Genomic DNA, 21,353 nt, shown 5'->3' with positions numbered 1-21,353 from the left:
GTTTATCTTACAAGATGCAAGACAATGTAGCTACATAGTTAAATTTATAACCGAAATGGTATTTAAGATCCTTGGTTTTCCATTTTTTGATGCCTCTTTCCTTGTTTAACTTTGTTGAAAAGAAGCTTCAAGTGTGACGGACGGATGGACGGACGGACAAGCGGACAGACGGCCAAAACATTCCGATTAAATTGGAGGTTTTCATACAATTCTGCTAAAATATTTATTCTATAAGAGCAAAAACCGAATTAATTCAAAACTTCTAATGCTTTTTTTAGTTAGCTGGGTGGTGGCAAACTCTCCCAAAATAGTAATAAATATTCCCAGGACCTATGAGAAAATACATTGTAAAGGAGAACCATATATTTTGAGTGGTTAGCAAGATCCGGCCTTCGGAACAAATATTCATAGATAAAACCATAGACACAGAATCAGAAAAAAAAATGAAAAAGTCCCTTAAAAAGCACACATTTTTCTTACCGACAGACAGATTAATTAAAAGAGAATTACAGAGAAGCTTGGTTACAACAAGTTTCTTTCGTTATACATTTTTATTTTATTGCTATTTTTGTTGTAACTGTTTTGTATGACTTATAAATTAGAATTGTTTTACGCTGGTGGTGTGGAAATTAGTAAAACTGGAAATATTATTGTGACGTCAATCTTTTAATCAGGGCAATTTATATTTTCTTCTTTATTTAAGTTTTGAGCAGAGTTATTTTTTACAGACAAAATTTTTGTAGAAAAATACTTCTTTTTAATATTTTTATCTTTTAAAAATGTTTTTTTTTAACGCAAGCTGTTATCAATTAATCGGATCTTAGTTATTTCTCAGTTAATTGTATACATTCATGGTGAAAAGATAAAAAAAAATTAAGATTTCCGTGTATTAGAACTGTAAAAAATGCAGCTTCTCTATAACTTGGGTTTACTCAGTCTTGAGTTAGATAAGGACAAAATCTTCCTTTTTATTTGGCTGATTTTTTTACAAAGATTAGTTTTACCTATATATTAGATAGATAATTTCTAGTAATTCATATTTACACTGGCTGCTCCGTACTAGCCCTTAGAGGCGGTTTGAGAATAGCTTTAAACCATTTCAAGACCTACACAAAGCTTCCTTTAAAGGTATAATCAACAAGACCCAGCAGTTCCATTCTATTAAACATTGCTGATTAATATCACTTTTAGTTTTGATTTTGTTTTAAAGATTGTTTTAACTAGTAAAGAATAATCTGTAGAAGTTTCATATTTCAGAGAATGTTATTTGATATCCTCTACGCTAATCAGCCATTCTTATTTTTATATCATAGACCAATATTTTAGAACATTTCTATTTTTCCTAAATATAATTTTTCTAATAGGGCCTAAACTTAGAAGGGGGGATGAAAAAGTGGATAAGGCAGCCCTTCCCAATTTTAAAATTAAGGTTATTTCTTAAAATCCCCGTTTCCTGCAAGCATATGCATTTCCTTGTAATTTATATGCTAAATGCTGCCTTTTACAACTTAGTAATATGGATGAATGTGTTGGGGGGAATAGGCGTAGATTAATTTTGTATTATGAATAAAACTATTAATTTTGTCTTTCAAATAAACTTATTTAGGAACCAATTGTCCAACTCTTTCAAGATTTACTCTGTGGTATTGTTAAAAGAATAGAATTTATATTTTTAGAATTAGTATTAACAAGTTAGTTCATCTCATTCAGTTACAATGGAATATACGTTCTACATTTTTTTCTTAAGTTTAAAGTTTTAATCAGCGCAGCTACTTTACAATTATGATATGTACTTACATCCGTCTGTGTTTTTAGTTGTGTAGTTGTGAGCTTCTTTTAATGTGCTGTATTCAGAAATTTGGTAATTTTGATTATGTTTTAGTAAAATGATATCTTAGCTTTACATTTTGAGGAAGTTTAAACCTTTTCTGAAACCTTACTTTGGGCCTGCAAAACTCCGCTAACCTCCCCCCACCCTCCACCCTACTCCCACTTTAATTTATATTTTCGTTTAAATCATATTTTTAGCCCCTATATGGGGCTCTAACCTTGTGGGGCCCTATCCCTATGAGGTACTATCCCTGTGACCTAATCTAACAAGACAAGCCTTTATAAAATAAAGGGCCAGTTTTATCTTTTAATTACAAAGGCGTAAGTTTTATTTAAACTAATCTTGTTATTCAAACTAAATATGTAGACAAAAATAATGATAAAAAGAGTAATTTTGTTAGTTGACTCAACTTAAAATGTTAAGGCTATAGAACATTAAAGTTAATTTTACTACCATTTATGGAATGAAATGAGAAGGCAGCACTTTAGCAGCCTTTAAAATAGGATAAAAGATTTATTAATAGCATTATATTTAAGCATTGAAGGAATTTTTGGGTGGGTAATTTGAGTACAGAAATGGACATTTATCCCATACATTAAATTATTTAAATGTATGAATGTGTTTCCGGTTAGAAAATGTACTTTTTTTGTAAAATATTTAGAAAGTTTAGTATTGGTCCTGGTCAGGTTTAATGCTACATTTAGGAAGAGCAAGACAGCCTTCAGTTCGATTTTGAAAAAATGCCACCCCCCCCCCCAAAAAAAAATAAGAAGTTCTATTGTTTATCAAATCTGGATTGTTACTATAGTTGCACCTGTTACTTGGCTGAGGCATTTCCCTTATACGTAGTAGGTAATTCGATACTTTTACTTGGCAGAAGGGGCACTTTAACGTCTTAAGTTTGACATGGTGTATGACAGAACCAATTGGTATTATTGCTCATGTTTGTTCTTTAAGATATCTGTCTCTGTTGAGAACGCGCGTGAAATGTTTACAACTGTGTGCTAAGCTCTCTAAACAACCACCCTAGTCCTACCACCTCTTTTTATCACAACCACTTTTACCCCCCAAAATGGTGTTTTGTGAAAACAATTTTTATTTTTTAGAGAAATATTCTAAATTGTCATAAGCAAAATAGCCTTGATTGTCTTTTCAAGGGAGCTGCGTATATGTTTAAGTATAAGAAGGAGCAAAATATATATAATAACTGCAGTAGATGCTTTTATGTACTCTTGCAAAAGCCTTCACTATAACATTTATGGACTTTTTGATAAACATATTAGCTTGTCTTCATTCCAAATAATTCGTCCAAAGTATTATTTACCTAAAATCTTTTATTGTTTTAAAGTCAATTTTTGTAATGAACAATCCTATGCCTACCCACATTCTTAAAAAATGTAGTTAACTCAACAAGTAATTATTGCTATTATTTTACTGTTTACAAAACTGTTTGTACACCCTCTTGCCCAATACCATATTGAAGAGAGAGAGAGGGTAAGGGAAGGTGCATCACATATGTATTTCTCACTTTCTTCCTTTTTATGTTCAATCATTACTGCACAAATTTCGTCTCTTGTGAAATAGCAGTTAATATTTTGTCATATAGGCAAAAATAAAACAAATACTTAATACTTAAACATACTTTTTTACTTTCATTATAAGGGAGGAGTAGTGAGTGTAGAGGCTCTAAGTATGAAGGACACTAATAAGGGGGGGGGGGGAGTTCTGACACATTTGCGTAAACCTGGTATATACGCTTTATCTTTGGATTGAGAGGATAGGTTATTAAAGATAAAATCATTTTTATATGATGAATTTTCCCAAGTTTTAAGATTTTTTGGATAGGCCTCCAGGTGGTCTCTGGACAGGTAAATATGAAAAAAAAATTCAAGAGTTAGAGGTAAACTTATAAAACAAAATATATATCTTTTTGAATGTTATTCACATATTTGAAGAAAAAACATGCATATTTTGTTTCATAAGTTGACCTCCAACTCTTAAAACTTTTTATTACATTTTTACCTGTACAGAGACCACCTGGAGGCCTGGAGCTCCGGAACCTGGAGGCCTATCCAAAAAATCCTGAAACTTGGGAAAATTCATCATATAAGAATGATTTTCCCCCTAATAACCTATCCTCTCAATCCAAAGATACAGCGTATATACCAGGTTTACGCAAATGTGTCAGAACTCCCCCCCCCCTTAACATCTCAGAAAGATTAAAATACATTTTTAACCAAGAGATTTGTTTTATTATTGTTTATTAGGTTTTATTTGATAAAAACTAGGCTAAACAATCACGGGACCTTGGTGAAGCTTTCCTAAAAGATAGAACTTAATCAGTTCAGCAGTTATTGAAATCTAAAGCTTCAGACTAAAAACCTTACTACTTTATATAATAGGATATCTTCAATACAATTTCGTTTTAATCAGCAAGTTATCAAGGTTCAAAATTGATCCATTGACTTTAATAAAAATCAGATATTTTGCTGTATATCTAAAACCCCAAGAATTTAGTACCATCCTTCCTCTATCTTTGATGTACACAATAGAATAAATGTAAGAATAGTGTGCCATGCTTTAAACGCAAAAAGAGGTTAATAAAAGTGCTAAAATCATGATTAAAAGGTACTAATGTATCTTTGAAGCTTTGATATGGAGATAATTTTCATTATAATACAGAGTAATTTTGTCGAACAAAATATGTTTGATCATAGTCTTTAATATTAAGAAAAACTTTGCTAGTTTTCCTGCGGAATGTATGGGACACAGAACTTAAATAGCAAGCTCAATACGATACGCACGTTCATTTATATTTTATATGTGGGCTCAGGAAGTTGAGTGAAGTTCTTCTACTACATAATCATACACACTTTCAGCTGATTTTTATTTGCCTGTGTGTGTCATTTCTATGAGTCTTAGTCACTATAGAATTATTGTGATAGTACGAGTTTGACAGTTATAATGGTATCTAAAGTTTTGGGTATAGTCCTTTCCACGACATCCCTCCATAAGAAGCGATTTTTCGTATTTTTCACAGTAGCTTTTCTCCTATTTCTAGCCCGTGCGGGGGGCTCTAACCCTGCGGGGCCAATTAACTAACCCTGTGGGGCAATCACCTAACACAATATAACCTAACCTAACCTAAAATAACCTATAAAAAGCCATTTTAAAAATACGAAGAATCGCTCCTTATGGAGGGATGTCGTGGAAAGGACTATACCCAAAGTTTTATACTAAATCTATAATAGATATGACTTAGTGAGAATAAAAGTATTTCTATGAAAATTATTACATTAAAAGTTTGATTTTAAAATAAGTAACTTGTGTACTTAATCAACTTTGAATTTATAAATAGTAGGTTCTATTTTGTTTTTTTTCAAAGATGTTTTTTTTACCCTCACAAAAAAATGGCTATCAACTATTGAGTTCTTCATTTTTAGGAAAGCTTCACAAAGGAAGAAATTTTTTAGGTGAAGTCATGGGATGATTTGGGGCTTTTTTTACCTCCACCCCCATCCGAATAAAAGGTCCCCAAATACTAGGGGGTGCGATGTAGCACATAAGATAAAGTCTTCAAACTAACTAAGAAAATTTCCTGTTCTATTGAAAGAAAAACTAATAATTTGATGCAAATTATTTGAATATTCTAAAAATATAAAATATGATTGGTTCTAAATTGAATTTCTTTAGTTGAAAGAGTTTTTCTTGAATAAAAATCATTTACTTCTTTTTTATTTTTATTCCTATGATAAAAACGCTGAACTGATATGGGGTTTTCCTTTCTAATATAGCTTCTCATATGTCCTAGGAAGGTATAAAATTATTTAGGGGAAGAATACCACTACAATCACAAGAGAAATTAACCCTAGACAAAATTGCCCCCCCCCCCCCCCACAAAAATTACTTTTTCTTTAAAATCTAAAATAAAAAAAAAATGGGTTGAATTCAACCCTCACCTCGAGTCCTGTAAATGGGGGAGTAGTTGTGAGTACTAAATATTTTACATTTGTAATAGGAAATATTTTTCGAATTTTTAAATTGATGAAATATACCCTAGAATTGAATTTTTTCAGTTTTTTTCAGACGTTTTAGATTAAATCAAGGCAAAAATGGGAAATAAGAATTCTTTGCAGCTAGATGGGGTTGAGGTAATTTTATTAAAGAGCGAAGCTTTCCTACATTTAGGGTGGTACTGTTCGTTAGTATTGAATTATAGATATTAAATAAGATTTGGCGTGTTAAAATTGTCCAAGTAAGCTTTTTTAGATGAGAATATCTAATATCAAATAATGAATAATAAAATAACAATTTTATCGATATAAACAATTTGTGTTAATTGATATAGAAGGGGGGGGGGGCGTAATGACATAAGCTCTTAAACCGTGAGCAAAATGGTCTAAATATTGAGCTAGACCCTTCAAACTTGGTATATAAGCTTAGTCCTATAGGTATTACATCTAAATGGCAAAAAATCCAAAAAATTTTATTTTTAGGTTAGGTTAGGTAAGAAAAACCCTGCGGAAATGGGGTTTTTAGGCTTTTTTTGGTCTATGTTGATGTGGAAACTTGCTTTAAATTGTTTTTTCTTAGGGTTTTAACTTAAATACACTGTATCTATTCATATGGACATTATTTAAGATGATTCAGCAAGTCGGGGACCGACCCCAGGGGGCTAGGTGGGTGGCCCGCAGGGGTTAAGTTCATTTTTCCCAATATATTTGTTGTGATACATCAAATTATAGGTTTTTTAGGTCAAGGAACTCAAATTCAGAGCTAAAATAAGCATTAGACTAATCTGAAGCTAGCCCCAGCGGGCTAGGTTTGTGGCCCGCAAGGGTTAAGTGCATTTTTTCTAATATATATCAGTCAGTTGAGGAAAGGCAGTCAGTTGAGGAAAGGCAGTCATAGAGAGAACATGTCTCTCTGTGCAAACATTAAAATAATTAAAAATGTGATACTAGTGAGTGACTAAATCAAACACATTTCAAAATGAAACTAATTTTTTTTTTTTTGCTAACAATTGTAGCAAGTTTTTTTTCAAAAGTACTCAGATCAACTCACAAACACAAAAGGTAAAATTAGTAAAACAAACATAAAACAAAAATATTATGATATACAAACTGAAATACTTTTTTCATATCTGGTCAACATATAAACACAATATGCCCAATCCGCTGCTAATCAGACTATACTCTTACTCTTACAAAATAAAACTTTTTAAAATTAGAACAATCCCAAAAAAGAATGTTAAAATTGTTAGGGATGCACATTACTTGTCTGCAGGACAAGCCTTGATTAGAAGCTCCAAGTAATCCTTACTTAAACATCGAGAGAAATGGATGCACACAGAAAATAAAGATATTTATGTTAAGTACCTTCCTTAATAAAAATGTTAAATATTTCTTTATTTTCATATATAATAATTCATTTTAAATAAAATAACAACTATTTCTTTTTTACGCAACAAGAATTTGCTTAATAAGCATATCAAATATAACATTCATAAATAAAACAAGAATTTGCTTAATAAGCATATCAAATATAACATTCATAAATAAAAGTTTAACACTTTAAATTTTTTAAAATCATCTAATTTATTTCAGGAAAAAAGACTTGTTATCATAAAATAAATTACTTTAAAAGACAAATTACTAAAAATACTAAAATTACTAAAATACACTAAAAAAAAAAAAAACTAAACAAATACCTAAACTACAAAAAATGACAAACATAAAAATAAACACTAAAAAACAAAATACTTTACAAAAAAAAAATTACACTTTGAAAATACACTATAAAATAATACACTTTTAAAGTAAAAAATATGCAAAAATATAGACCTACATCAAAAAAACTTGACTTAATTAAAAAATACTCTTAACACAATAAAAAAATGAAATTATCAGCAAAAGTAGGTTTATATCAGCCTTCCTTTTCTCATCTCATTGGAAGCCTGCTGGTTTTCTTAAGCTTGGTGTAGCTTTAAAGCACTTTAAACTGTAACCCTGTAAATTTAACCTGGTCAACTGTAAGACTCCACTGATTGAAGCATATCATAGGAGGGTGTTGACCATGGTCTGCATGTTATATAAATTATAAATTTTTTATAAAATTGTAATCTTATCAAATGTAGATTCGAAAATATATATTCATTCATTCATATCTTGTTATATATCAAACTATAGGTTTTTTAGGTCAAGAAACTCAAATTCTGAGCAAAAATTAGCATTAGACTGACCTGAAGCTAACCCCCCCCCCCCCCCCGGGCTAGGTTGGTTTTCTGCAGGGCTTAAGAGCATTTACCTAACCTAACCTAGAAACTTACTTATATTTTCACAGGTTTTTTTCTTGAATAAACTGTGTCTATTAATGAGGACTTTATTTAAGATGATCCAGCAAGTCGGGGACCGACCCCAGCGGGCTAGGTGGGTGGCCCGCAGGGGTTAAGTGCAATTTTCCAAATATATACGTTGCGTTACATCAAATTATAAGTTTTTTAGGTCAGTTAACTCAAATTCAGAGCTAGAATTAGCATAAGACTAATCTGAAACTAGCCCCAGCGGGCTAGGTTGGTGGCCCGCAGGGGTTAAATGCATTATTTCCAATATAGATCTTGTTATATATCAAAATAAAGGTTTTTAAGGTCAAGAAACTCAAATTCAGAGCTAAAATTGGCATAAGACTTACCTGAAGCTCACCCCTGCACTGCGGGCTAGGTAGATTTTCCACAGGGCTTATGTGCATTTTACCTAACCTAACCTCAAAACTTACTTATTCTATTTGGTTTTTTCCTTGAATAAACTGTGTCTATTAATGGGGACATTATTTTAGATAATCCAGCGGGCTAGGTGGGTGGCCCACAGGGGTGTAGTGCATTTTTTCTAAAGTATGTGTTGTCATACATCAAATTATAGGTTTTTATGTCAAGAAACTCAAATTCAGAGCTATTTTAAGCATCAGACTGACCTAAGTTACCCCCGCAGATTAGGTGGGTGGCCTGCAGGGGTAAATTTTCCAAATTATGTGTTGTTATACATCAAACTATAGGTTTTTAAGTCAATTTGGAGCTAAAAAAACACAATAGCAACCTGATACTATTTTTTTCGTGGTATGTGGTATACATTAAATTAAAAAATTGTATCCTATTAGCATATTAAATTCTTCCACCGCTAACATTGTACTATCAAAATTGAAATTCTTTCAAATATATGCCATATAAATGTAGTTTAACCAATTAACCAGGAAAAAATATGCAGTTCACTAAATTAAGTTCAAATGCATTTCGTGAAACTACCCCTTTGAATTTCTGGACCTAAAAAACCTATAATTTTATGTATGACAACTAAAAATGCACTTAACCCCTGCGGGCCACGCACCTAGCCTGCTGGGGTCTTAAATCTTAAATAATGTTCTAATAAATAGACACAGTTTATTCCAGAAAAAAAAACAAGAAAGGTTCTAGGTTAGGTTAGGTAAAATGCACTTAAGTCTTGCAGGCAACCCACCTAGCCCGCTGGGGCTAGCTTCAGATTAGTCTGATGCTTTTATTAGCTGTAAATTTGAGTTTCTTGAACCTAAAAACCTATAGTTGGATGTATGACAACACATACTTTTTAAAAAAAATGCATTTAACCCCTGAGGGACACCTACCTAGCCCGCTGGGGTCGGTCTTCGACTTCCTGGATCATCTTAAATAAGGTCCTCATGAATGGACAGTTTATTTGAAAAAAAAACCTAAAAAAAAAAATATTAAATGTAAGTTTCTAGGTTAGGTTAGGTAAAATGCACTTAAGCCCTGTGGGCTACCTATCTAGCTGGCTGGGGTTAGCTTCAGATTAGTCTAATGCTTATTTCAGCTCTGAATTTGAGTTCTTTGACCTAAAAAACATATCATTTGATGTATCACATCATATATATTTAGGAAAATGCACTTAACCCCTGCGGGCCACCCACCTAGCCCGCTGGGGTCAGTCCCCGACTTGCTGGATCATCTTAAATAAAGTCTTTATTAATAGACACAGTTTATTCAAGAAAAAAACCTGTAAAAATATAAGTAAGTTTCTAGGTTAGGTTAGGTAAATGCTCTTAAGCCCTGCAGAAAACCAACCTAGCCCGGGGGGGTTAGCTTCAGGTCAGTCTAATGCTAATTTTCGCTCAGAATTTGAGTTTCTTGACCTAAAAAACCTATAGTTTGATATATAACAAGATATATATTAGAAAAAATGCACTTAACCCCTGCGGGCCACCAACCTAGCCCGCTGGGGCTAGCTTCAGATTAGTCTAATGCTTATTTTAGCTCTGAATTTGAGTTCCTTGACCTAAAAAACCTATAATTTGATGTATCACAACAAATATATTGGGAAAAATGAACTTAACCCCTGCGGGCCACCCACCTAGCCCCCTGGGGTCGGTCCCCGACTTGCTGAATCATCTTAAATAATGTCTATATGAATAGATACAGTGTATTTAAGTTAAAACCCTAAGAAAAAACAATTTAAGGCAAGTTTCCACATCAAAAAAGACCAAAAAAAGCCTAAAAACCCCATTTCCGCAGGGTTTTTCTTACCTAACCTAACCTAAAAATAATTTTTTTTGGATTTTTTTGCCATTTAGATGTAATACCTATAGGACTAGGCTTATATACCAAGTTTGAAGGGTCTAGCTCAATATTTAGACCATTTTGCTCACGGTTTAAGAGCTTATGTCATTACGCCCCCCCCCCCCCTTTACATGGCTAGTATATGACCGGGGAAAAATTTTCGTCAATTTAGCTTACTAACCTGAAACTCATTTATTGGTCAGTTTGTTCATCCAGTAGGGGGGAATGGGTATGGGGTAAATGGAGTTGAAGGTTGAAATCGTTATTAGAGAACTTAAAAATCTGGTGCAAGATCCATGTATTAATATATCCATTCTTGCGTTATTATGTCTAGTAGTTGTATGCTAATATATTATAAACTTGAGTTTCATCGCCCGAAGGATTAGAAATAATTTATTTTTGACATATAGAATTTATTAACTTCATTTCACCAAATTTTAATGATTTTCTTAATTCGTAATATTAAATATTTATTGTATAGATGTCCACGGATAAAAAAATTAATGAGGGAATAACATTTATGTTTTTTTTCAACGTATTCTTGTCCAGTTGGGCATGTATCGAGTTTTAAGCAATAAGGGAATTGTTTTTGTTTTTAATAAATGTAACCGAAGTTGTAAAAATCATTCAATCAAATAAAAATTCCTCGAAAAGTATAAAATGTTATTTTATTTAGGGATTTTCAACAGAGGAAGTGTCCAGGCTCCAGAAAAGGTTTAAAAAGCTGGATTTAGATCAGGACGGACTTATCAGGTAAAATTAAGACCAACATATTGATACAGACCTTGGGAAGGGGCGTGCAGAATAGGAAGGAGATACACTGCACTACGCCTACACCCCTAAAACAGCCAATGGGGGTGTCAATAAGCTAAAATAAATTCACCACCACCACTCCCCCCCTCCCTTAAATATACCGATTTTAGTCCAAATTGTTGTTAAAATTTATTTCGCTCACCATCCTGACAAAACCCTATGCACGCCACTCAACTAATTAGCATTTTGAATTTAATCATTCCTACTATAATTGTAAACACATATATAATTTTCATAGACGTTAAAATAAAAAACAAACATTTCATTTTTATTTGAATCATTAGATTAACAAACTATTTAAAACATTTTTGATTTTCTAAAATAAACCTATGACAAAACGATTAAGTATACGATTAAAAACTCCTAGGGCCATTATTAACACTCCCACACACTCAATTTTTTTTTTGCATGTAGATTTAGATTTGTTATGCATGTACTCAACTTAAAAACGTTCATACACATAAACATTTCTTATAAAGTGTGTAACCATAAGGAAAAAGGATAAGAGGATGAATACTCACCCCTTTTTCATGGTAAAATACTACTTCCCCATCCCTAAATTTAGAAGCAGACGAAAATCAAAAACCGCCCAGGGCTTTTTGTAAGTCAATCATAAATAATAATGTGAATAAAAAGAAAAGCGATATTTAGCAAACAGCCGTGGGCGGTCAAAATCAGCTGAATGTTCATTATAAAAAAAAATTCCCCCTTTTTAGAAATAGAAGGATTCATCTTTCATGAACAAATTTTTTTAAATAAAAATAAAATTCTATGTAATTTTTAATTAAAACATTAAAACGAAAATATCTAATCTAATATTCTTGCCTTAAATATGGAAATAGTAAAAAGTAAAAAAATATTTTTTTTAATAATTTTTAATCTCCCCATTTGAAAAGTAGTGGAATAGCAATAAATTTTAGCGCGGCAACAGCGCTGAGTAGGCCTCTAGGCCCACTGCCTATTTTCGTCTTCTAGTTGCTTCGATTCCTCTCTTTTATTTTTTTCTCTATGTGTGTAACGTAACTTCTTTCCTTTGTACTGCAACAGATAATTATTTTGTCCGTCAGTCTGTAAGTCAATTCATAATAGGAAGGTACGGATTAAACTGTACAATTACATTATTATTTTTTTTAAAATTTCCTTATTCGTTTACAAAAAAAAACTTTTATAAATCTTGATTGGTTGCTTCACAATAACAGGGTTCAAACTTTTTTACCAATAATTTTAATCTACATTGGATTCGTTTAAACTTATTGTCCACTGTCCCTTAAGATCAGTGATTTATACCTAGCTGCTCTATTACATCTTGTCATTTTTTGTAAGTGCAACCCTTTGAATTGTTAAGTCTACAAAAAATTGTTTAATCATCATTCAAGCTGTTTACGTGATTTTACTGGACATGCCAAAAAGACACATCCAAATTATACAAGATCTTTCTATTTTTCAGCACAGATGAATTGTTATCCCTGCCAGAGTTGAAAGAAAATCCTCTCATCAAGAGAGTTGTGGCCATCTTTGATAATGATAACAGCGGAGACATTGATTTTAAGGCAAGTTTTATCAAGTCTAGGTCTGACGTCTTTTAGTAGCGTCTTTAGTAGTCTATTCTTACTCCATATATTTAAAATTTTCTCAAAATACGGTCTGAAATTAATCATCAAATTAATACCTATTTTTTTAATAAAAGCTTTGTAATATTATATGTATGCATAAAAAGTACTCAATTTTTTACTATTATTTCAAGATTTTATCTACTAAAACCATACATTAAGTACAAGAATTATGTATTAGTCAACCAAAACTCCATCAAAGATAAGTAAATGTAATAAAAAAATACAAGTAAACCGTTAATTTTGGATTTTGGAAGGAAGTAGATTCTTGGTAAAGTCCTCATTTTAATTCTATTGGCTTTTTCAACCCCATCCTACCCCCGTACAAAACTAAGCAAGACAACCACAATGTTCTTTTTTCTCATGTTCCTATTTCTGACTTTTTTTACTCATCGGTACAATTTTTTGTTAGATTTTTTTTCTTAAATCTTATAAAAGTTAACTTAAATATCTAGAAAGCATGTCTCTTTTATGTTATTTTCATACTATCTCTTCAAATTAGCCTTAAATTTGGTTACTCATATCTAGTAATATCCCAATAATACCACAATAAAAGAGTTTTTTTTAAACTTTCCTTTGAATTTGAATGGTCCCTTTCAAAAAGTGTCAATTCAAGTTTGATTTCGTTTTTTGATTAAATTTTCACTAAATCAGGGAGGGTGGACAAAAGTAATAATAACCTCCTTCCTTCTAAAGCTTCCCAATTTATTCCTGTTACCAAAGACAGTATTTAGTTCTGAGAAAGATTATATTTATATTTTTTATTTTAATTCTTTATAGTCTGATGGTTGCTTACTGGTTTTTTTTATTAATTAAATTGGAAATTGGTTTTGTCATTGTACTATGGAAATTTTTATTTTAAACACAAAGAAGTTTACGTTCTGTAAGATTGTTCTTGATAATTTAATTAGGTTTTAAAATGTATTATGTTATTTGGAATCTCTTTTTTTTTTCAAAAACGTTTCTAAAGTTATATGATAATTTGGAAAATGAAAAATCATTACTACAAAATAACCTTTTCTGTAGATTAAAATTATTGGTGTAAAAGTTTGGACACTGCTTGTTTACCAATCAAGAATTGATTAAAGGACCCAAAGCTTTAAAGTTTTCAAAAGAGCAAATATGTTCACAACACTTAAATTAATTTTCTTCAAATTTACATCGATTTATCGTCCATTGTCTTACTGTAAAATCCCTAGGATTTATATGAAGATTGTTTTGTCCTATTTGATTCGTACTATTCATAATTTAAAAGCAGATTAGAATGTTAATCTGTTATGCATATATGTAATATCATTCAAAAGAAACAACTGATACTTTGGACAAAAAAGTACAATATTTTCAGCGAAGCTTCTCTACAATCAATTGCTCAAAATATATTGCTGAATTCTGCATTTACGCAATTTTGCTATGAGTTTATAAACAACTTAGTTTAAACTTGTAAATAAGGCTCTACTGTTTTATTTCAGAGCTTCTCTTCCCTGTATTTTTTTTGTCTAATTTGTGTTATATTTTAGGAGTTTGTTCAAGGACTGGCCTTGTTAAGTGTCAAGAATTCAGACAGAGATCAGAAACTCAAGTTTCTTTTCAGGTAATCTTTTAATCCTATCTCTATGGCCGCAGCCGCTAGTCTTATCATGCTAGAAAGTTTGAAAACCCCAAATAACCCAAGCTGTGAAGCTCAACTTTGCTGACCAGTCACAATAATGTAAAAAAATGACCACAGCTGCTAATTAGAATTCTTGAAAATTAAGTTTCATTGTTTAATCCGCAGCTGTATTTCTTTTTAACTTTCAGCCGCAATATAAGGTACCAGCTACAAATATAAACTCACAGTTAATCCAATTATCCGTAGCTGAGTGCCTCCCCAAAAAATAGTAGTAACATCAAAATTGCTTTCTCTCGAAATTGATTAAAATCATTTTTGTGTTTATAAAATCTTCTATTTTAAAAAGAAAAATATAAATATAAAGATGCAGAATTAATTTATTTTTTAATAAAAGTATTTTTAATCTAGAGGATTAAAGTTGATTAATTAAATTTTTAAAACTTGTAAAGATTTTAAAAAGAAATAAAAATGGATAGAACTGTAGAGAAACTTGAAACTGACATTTCTTTACAAAATTAATAATGGAAAAGAACGAAAATTTTCCTTTTAAATAAAATATTTATTTTTTATTTTATGTAATTTTTAGAAAACTATCTTAAATAATTATAATAAAGCCTTGATTTGAATAAAGAAAATTTTGAAATCTTCAGTTTTGTCGGTAGGTCGGTTAAGCTGTTTTTAACCTATTTTTTAAAATTATATCAAAAATATACTCTAATACCTGTAGAATCAAACTGCAGAGTTAAAAATAAGAATAGACCCCAAATAACTTATTATAACTTTTAAAAATAGGTTAAAGAAAGTTTAACAAATATTATTGCCATTTTTATAGAAAGAAAAAACATAAATGTGAAAAAATACGATGATAAAGGTTATGACGTCCAAGGAGGGTTGGGGAATAATGGGGTGGTATCCCCACTCAAAAAACTATATTTCAAAAAAAATAGAAAGCTTTGACGTCCCTGATATAGGGGTATGGAATAGACAAAGAAGGGATTTTTAGAATGCGACCACTTAAAATGTATTTCATTAATAAAAAATAAGCCAAGATGACATTCAAGTCCTCTCCACTTATTATCTGAGTTCCTAGTGCTAGAGGGCTAAATATTTTTGTGAATATCCCCAGTTAGAGAATGAATTTCCGACTATAAGTCAGTCAAAGCTATATTTCGCTTCCTTGCCCTTTATTTACCAACCTTTTACCAACGACCAGACATACAATTGTATAGCTATTTGTTAATGAGAGTAAAAAATTTGTTGAATCAGAACTATGGCTTCATGGTGCTGCCAGGGAAGGCCCTGAGGAGTAGAATTAGGAACTTTTGTCTGTTTCAAAATTATCGTTCCTAGCCTTAGAAATTACTAAAAAACCATCATTTTTTAAGGTTTATTGGGAATTGTCCAATTTGTAGAGTTTTTTTTGAGATTTTCGCAGGCTAGGAACGAGATTTTTAAAACTGTCAAAAGTTCCGGATTCTACTCCTCAATGCCTTTCCTGGGAGCACCACGAAGCCATAGTTCTAATTCAATAAATTTTTGACACCCATATACAAATTGCTATACAATTGAATGTCTGGTCGTCAGTGGTTTTAAGACTTAAGATAAATTTTGAATCAACCATAGGTGTATTATACTCATAAAAATCATTTGCAGATCCCCGCTTTGGTCTCAGAAAAAAATGTCCAAAATCGACCCACCCTAGTATAGAACATATCTATGGAATTTGGATCTTCAATCATATATTGTATTAAATCATAGAAAGCTAATTAAAAGTGCATTTATGTGCATTTACTTCAATTTTTCTTAAATCTATCAAAAGGACTAGGAGTTGGATGTGCAAAAAATGCCTAGAATTCATTCCAAGATTAAATCTTAAAGTTAAATATACAAAATCATCCCAGGACCTAGAAGGAGCTATAATGTTTAAAATATTTATTTCGCTCCTTATAAATGTTGACATTCTTGTTAATTGCTGTCATAAGGTGTTGGGAAACATCACTTGACAACAGTTAAAATCATTGTTCGGCAGCCGCGACGAAGCCTCAAATTGAAACCCATTTAGATGTTTTGAAATATTTTTAAAAAGAGGAATTAAAATAAAAGGGTTGTTTAAAATCGTAAAAGGTTGATGAGGCTTGCAGGCGGCTGACCTGCGGCTGCCTAGCCCTGGTTTTAAGTTGTATTTGTTTAGTGTCTATGATTTGGACGGAGATGGTTTGATTGGCAATGATGAACTTTACACGGTAAATTTTATAAAATTATAGGAATACTTATTTCTCGCATCGTATTATAAACAGCTTTCCGTGGATATTAAAATGAAAATTTTTAAGAATGATCCCTAAGGTTCAAAAGACCGGGCTAACAAAACCGATATTAAACTTATTATTTTTATTTTAATATTCGCAGAAAGCTTGATATTATACGATGCTAAACACAATTTTCATTATGACTGAGAACCGATTCTAATCCACCGGATATTAATCTGTTTCAAAGCGATACGGGAAAATTATAAGCAATAAAAAGCTTACAATATTTATATAGAAAAGATTACATCAAACATGTCTTTTCATAATGTTTGAGTTGTTATGAACTTATGGTTAAGTTGAATAACCATAGGAACTAGTTTAATACAATCTTTAGCATAGGTAATTTAATAAAATTTGAGAAAAATAGAAAAATAATAATGAATTGTTTTAAGCTGGATAAGCTTTTAGATATTATTTTGTTTCTAGGTATTGAAAATGATGGTTGGAAGCAATTTGAAGGTAAAAATTTTTTTAAATACTTTTTTTTTTGTATGGCCGCATGGACCTCTAAAATAATGGTCTCCCAAAAAGTTTTATTTTGCGTTTTCGGGGAAGGCGGATGTGCCACTTTTTGAAACCTAAAGTAAAACGTGCATGATCTCAGCCCATAAAAGAGTTATAACTCTAAAATTCGGCACAGCAGTTGCTTTTGTGGAGAACAGTTCATCATCTGAGATAAACTTTTTTTATCATAAAAATTTCCTTATATTTGCACGTGACACTTGTAATATTTCAAACATGTCAATATTAAAAAAAGTGTCAAGTAAAATTATAAGCGAATTTTTTATGAAAAAAAAGTTTATCTCAGATGATTGAATATTGTCTATTATGGCGAGGAAAGGCAAAAAACAATTTGGCGGAGCGGCGGTTCATCCGCCGTTTCTTCACAGTTCCAAATTGTTCACCACAAAACCAACTGCTGTGCAGAATTTTAGAGCTGTAACTCTTTTATGGGCTGAGATCATGCACGTTTGAAAACAGACAGTTCATAGTTTTATTCATATAAATTAAACACTATTATAAAGTCAAAGAAGGAAGTGATATTGCTTTTGAATAATCTATTCTATAAAATACACATTAAAACCTTTCAATAAGTGTTAATTAGGTCAGTGCATAAAAATCATTTTTGTTTCATAACATTTTTTATCAGAAATTTTGAATTTTTTGACCATATGAGTAGAATAGTTTTAGGGACATTTTTCTTATCTAAAATCACAATGATATGTATATAATATGTTATATTACCTAAGCCATAACCTGTATGTGAAAGGTTTTAACTTTATTTTTTGATAAAATAAGCTTTTGTTGGCATTTGTGACTGGTATTGTTAAAAACCTCAAAACAGCCAAAAAACCCACTGTGCCCCCCTTAATTACTTTTTTGTCGTGCTGTCTGTAAATTATGTCTTTAGCAGTTTTAAATATAACTTTAAAAAATTTTGGTGGGTAAACAATATTGCAAATAATGTTCTGTCGTTCTATATTGGCCTGACATATGTCTATACATAGTTTTATTCTCTTAAAAAGACACTTCTCAGTTAGGTATTGTTAATAAAAAGATTCATTCAAGTAATTTCCATTTTCTATGGTTATTTATGGTTAATGTTGAATTTAATTTAGGACCATCAACTACAACAAGTTGTAGACAAGACCATCAGAGCACTTGATAAAGATCAAGATGGAAAAATAAATTTCGAGTAAGTTAACTTTCTATAATTTTGCCAAACACTCTTGATATTTATATTGTTTGGTATTAATATTTTTTATATTCAGTCCGCTGACAGCTAAAATTATATACTGTTTTCTGCACTTATTTTAACATATTGGGATATATTTGAGATTATTTAACTCTTTACTTAAAACTATCGGCTAAGGCCCTAAAGAACATTTGAATGCGGAGAGGGGGATCGACACTCCACTTTAAATTTTAGTTTCAATAAAAAAATCAAGTGGGGGGGGTCTTCATATGGGTGATTTCTCTTTGGAGTGTTGAGGTACTCTCCCCCTAAATAGTTGCAATCTTTTCTGGACATATAATAAGCTTCCCTGTAATTTTCTTTGTGGTTAGCGAGATCATTTGTTACATCTAAGTAGATTGAACAAGCTGGATTTAAATAATTCAATAATAATCTTTTTTTTAGAGAGTTCTCTGCTATTATTGAGAAGAGTTTCCCTGACAATCAAATTACCCAAGCTCTAGAAGTGCCACAAGTTTAAACATTGTATTTATAAATCAGGTACAAGATTATGATTCTATAAAACAGGTAAAGATAAAGAGGATTAGGATATGCTTAATTAAAATATCAAAATATTTAAAAATGTTTTTTTCAACTGAATGATTATTTTAATACATGGGTTCCATGTGGTTATTATATATTTTAATATGTACTAGTTTTTTCAAACAGCTTAAAAAATGTATGGTAAAAGTTATTTATAATTTTATACCTACCCAAAATGTTCTTAGTGCACCTAATGGTTTAAGCAAGGAAGGAAGGATGGATGTGACATTAGCCTGTAATTGACCTGGTAACCAAAGATTTATAATAGTTATTTCTCGTATCGTATTATAAACGGCTTTCCGCGGATATAGAATGTACAATTATAAGATTAAGGTTTTAATCTTATGATTGTACATTTCTATATTCGTAGAAAACTGGATATAATACGATGCTAGACATAGTTTTTTCGTATGGATGACAACCGGTTCCTATCCACCGGATTCGAATGAATACGAGAAACACATTTTCTCATCTGTCAGCTTAACTTTGGGTACTTATTAAATCTTAATTGGTGGGTTCAAACTAGGAGTGTCTTAACATTTCAACCAATAGTTATCCCTTAAATCCCTGGAATTATTTATGGAACTATCCTTAAGATTTACTTTACCCTTTAAGAATCATAATTTTGTTTCTGTCATAATAAAGTCCACAGTTGCCAAAGTATAAAGTGTATTAAAATAAATACATCTCTAAATATTCACAAAATATGCTTTTTTTATTTCTTTTTTGTTTGTTAGTTTTATATTTGTATACTTTTGTTAAAATCAGAAGTTACCGAACGAGATTATATTTAGTTTGTATATTATAAAATTTTAATTTTATCTTCATTTTTAAAAATTTTTCTTTTTGTCTTTGGTTTGTTTTATTTAGAGAATCCTTTGTTTGAAAATCTTTTCCAGTATGTCTTTGTAACCGATTAATATCCTCAGGATTAGAACCGGTTCTAGGCTATTCTGATAGATCATATAAAGCATCGTATTACAGGCAATTTTCAAGGAATATTAAAAAATAATCATAAACTTAATATCAGTTTTGTTAGACCAGGCCTTCGGCACCTCGGATCAAACCATACTAGTTTAAATTTTATTTTTTTCATTTTAATATCCGCGGAAAGCTGTCTATAATACGAAGCTATATATGATCATTATGTTGTTAATTATTAACATTTGATCGTCCTGCTATGTATCTGTGATGGTTTTATAAATATTTTGTATTAAAATATCTTTAATTTTATATTATCAATAAATAGATTTATAAAATTGTTGAGATATTTTAAACTAAAAATATCTACTTTTGTATTCTATTGTAATCTAATTGTATTTAATAAACATTTTATTTTATTCAAGCTTTATAATTTTTAAAAGCGAGCTTTTCTGTAATTAGGGTCGGTCCGTCCGTCACAGAGAGATAGCTCTTTTCGTTAATTTAGGCATGTTAGAATTGTCCTATCGATTTCAAACTTTGCATGGTGATTCCTATAGTAGTAAGGTATGATTTAGAAAGCGTAGCAACTCTAAGCATTACCATAATGTCCGTACGTCCATTTTAAACATGTTTATTATTTTACTTTTTTAACAATAAATTTTTATATGATCTAATTATCCGATTGATCTGATATTTGGTATGTTCATTTCTTGGACAACAAAGTATAATGTTATAAGCGAAGCAACTCTATAATAAAGTCCTTTAAATGTAAGCATCAGAATCAAGCAGTTTTTCAACAAATTTACTTACAATTTTGGTTCGACTCTTATACATTTATATTCTGATTATTCAGTTCTTACACTATAAAAGTGTTAATGTCCGTTTGTCCTGCCGTTTCAGTGCTTCGCTTTTATGGATGCTGTCATCCTTGTTATTTAAGGAAGGAGTAAATATTGTCTATATCATATAATAAAGGTATAAAAAACCTCTTGGAACAATTTATTTTTTTATGATCTCGAAAGGTTTGTGGCCAGATTTCATAGCTTATTAACAATTAATTATTCAGTAAGATAGAACTTAGATTTTACTATAATGCAATATTTAAAGTAAATTGAAAAATTTGAAAATTTATGTTGTATGTGCTGAAAATTAACAGATTTGAAATTAAAGTAGGAGTAAGTAAATTGGCCTTAAAGAACACGATAATTTTATTATTTACTAATTGAGCTTTTAAGACTCATTTAATTTTCATTATGTCTTCTAATCTTTGCTTAGGTCAAGAATATAAGATTTTAGTTCTATAATAAATCTATAAATATAGATTAATAACCCAGACAATCTTTTTCGTCTGCTAGCAAATTGTTTTCTTTCCTCATATAG

The 21,353-nt window shown here is 30.8% G+C and overlaps 2 protein-coding genes across 7 annotated transcripts in view; one reads left to right on the top strand and one right to left on the bottom strand.

Moving 5' to 3' along the window:
- Positions 1-21,353, bottom strand: part of LOC145326534 (L-threonine 3-dehydrogenase-like) — a 35,751-nt gene that overhangs the window by 5,484 nt on the left and 8,914 nt on the right. The window lies entirely within an intron of this gene.
- Positions 5,856-20,389, top strand: LOC145326378 (calcineurin subunit B type 2-like). Of its 6 annotated transcripts, none has more exons than XR_013881898.1 (10): positions 5,856-5,982; positions 11,110-11,186; positions 12,694-12,796; positions 14,374-14,447; positions 16,657-16,708; positions 17,198-17,230; positions 18,391-18,467; positions 18,912-19,007; positions 19,695-20,033; positions 20,164-20,389. XR_013881898.1 is itself a non-coding variant. In XM_080169699.1 (9 exons), the coding sequence occupies exons 1-8, from the start codon at positions 5,944-5,946 to the stop codon at positions 18,985-18,987; spliced, it is 531 nt and encodes a 176-aa protein (XP_080025825.1). In that variant the 5' UTR covers positions 5,856-5,943; the 3' UTR covers positions 18,988-19,007; positions 19,646-19,754. The 6 variants fall into 6 exon arrangements, 2 of the variants coding, with proteins under 2 accessions (XP_080025825.1, XP_080025824.1); XR_013881900.1 differs by having other exon boundaries at positions 19,665-20,033; XR_013881899.1 differs by having other exon boundaries at positions 18,912-19,034.

The sequence above is a fragment of the Acartia tonsa genome, chromosome 8 (assembly GCF_053477335.1).
Source record: "Acartia tonsa isolate MP-2025a chromosome 8, ASM5347733v1, whole genome shotgun sequence".
Taxonomy (NCBI): Eukaryota; Metazoa; Arthropoda; class Copepoda; order Calanoida; family Acartiidae; genus Acartia; species Acartia tonsa.
Note: the sequence above shows the minus strand (reverse complement) of the source record. Positions and strands in the feature narration are given on the sequence as shown.

Bases quoted from the DNA above. Each gene is read 5' to 3' on its own strand.
- LOC145326378 (XM_080169699.1), top strand. From the start codon at position 5,944: ATGGGAAATAAGAATTCTTTGCAGCTAGATGGGGTTGAG. The intron at 11,187-12,693 runs GTAAAATTAAGA...TCTATTTTTCAG, and splicing joins GATCAGGACGGACTTATCAG to CACAGATGAATTGTTATCCC. The intron at 12,797-14,373 runs GCAAGTTTTATC...GTTATATTTTAG, and splicing joins GCGGAGACATTGATTTTAAG to GAGTTTGTTCAAGGACTGGC.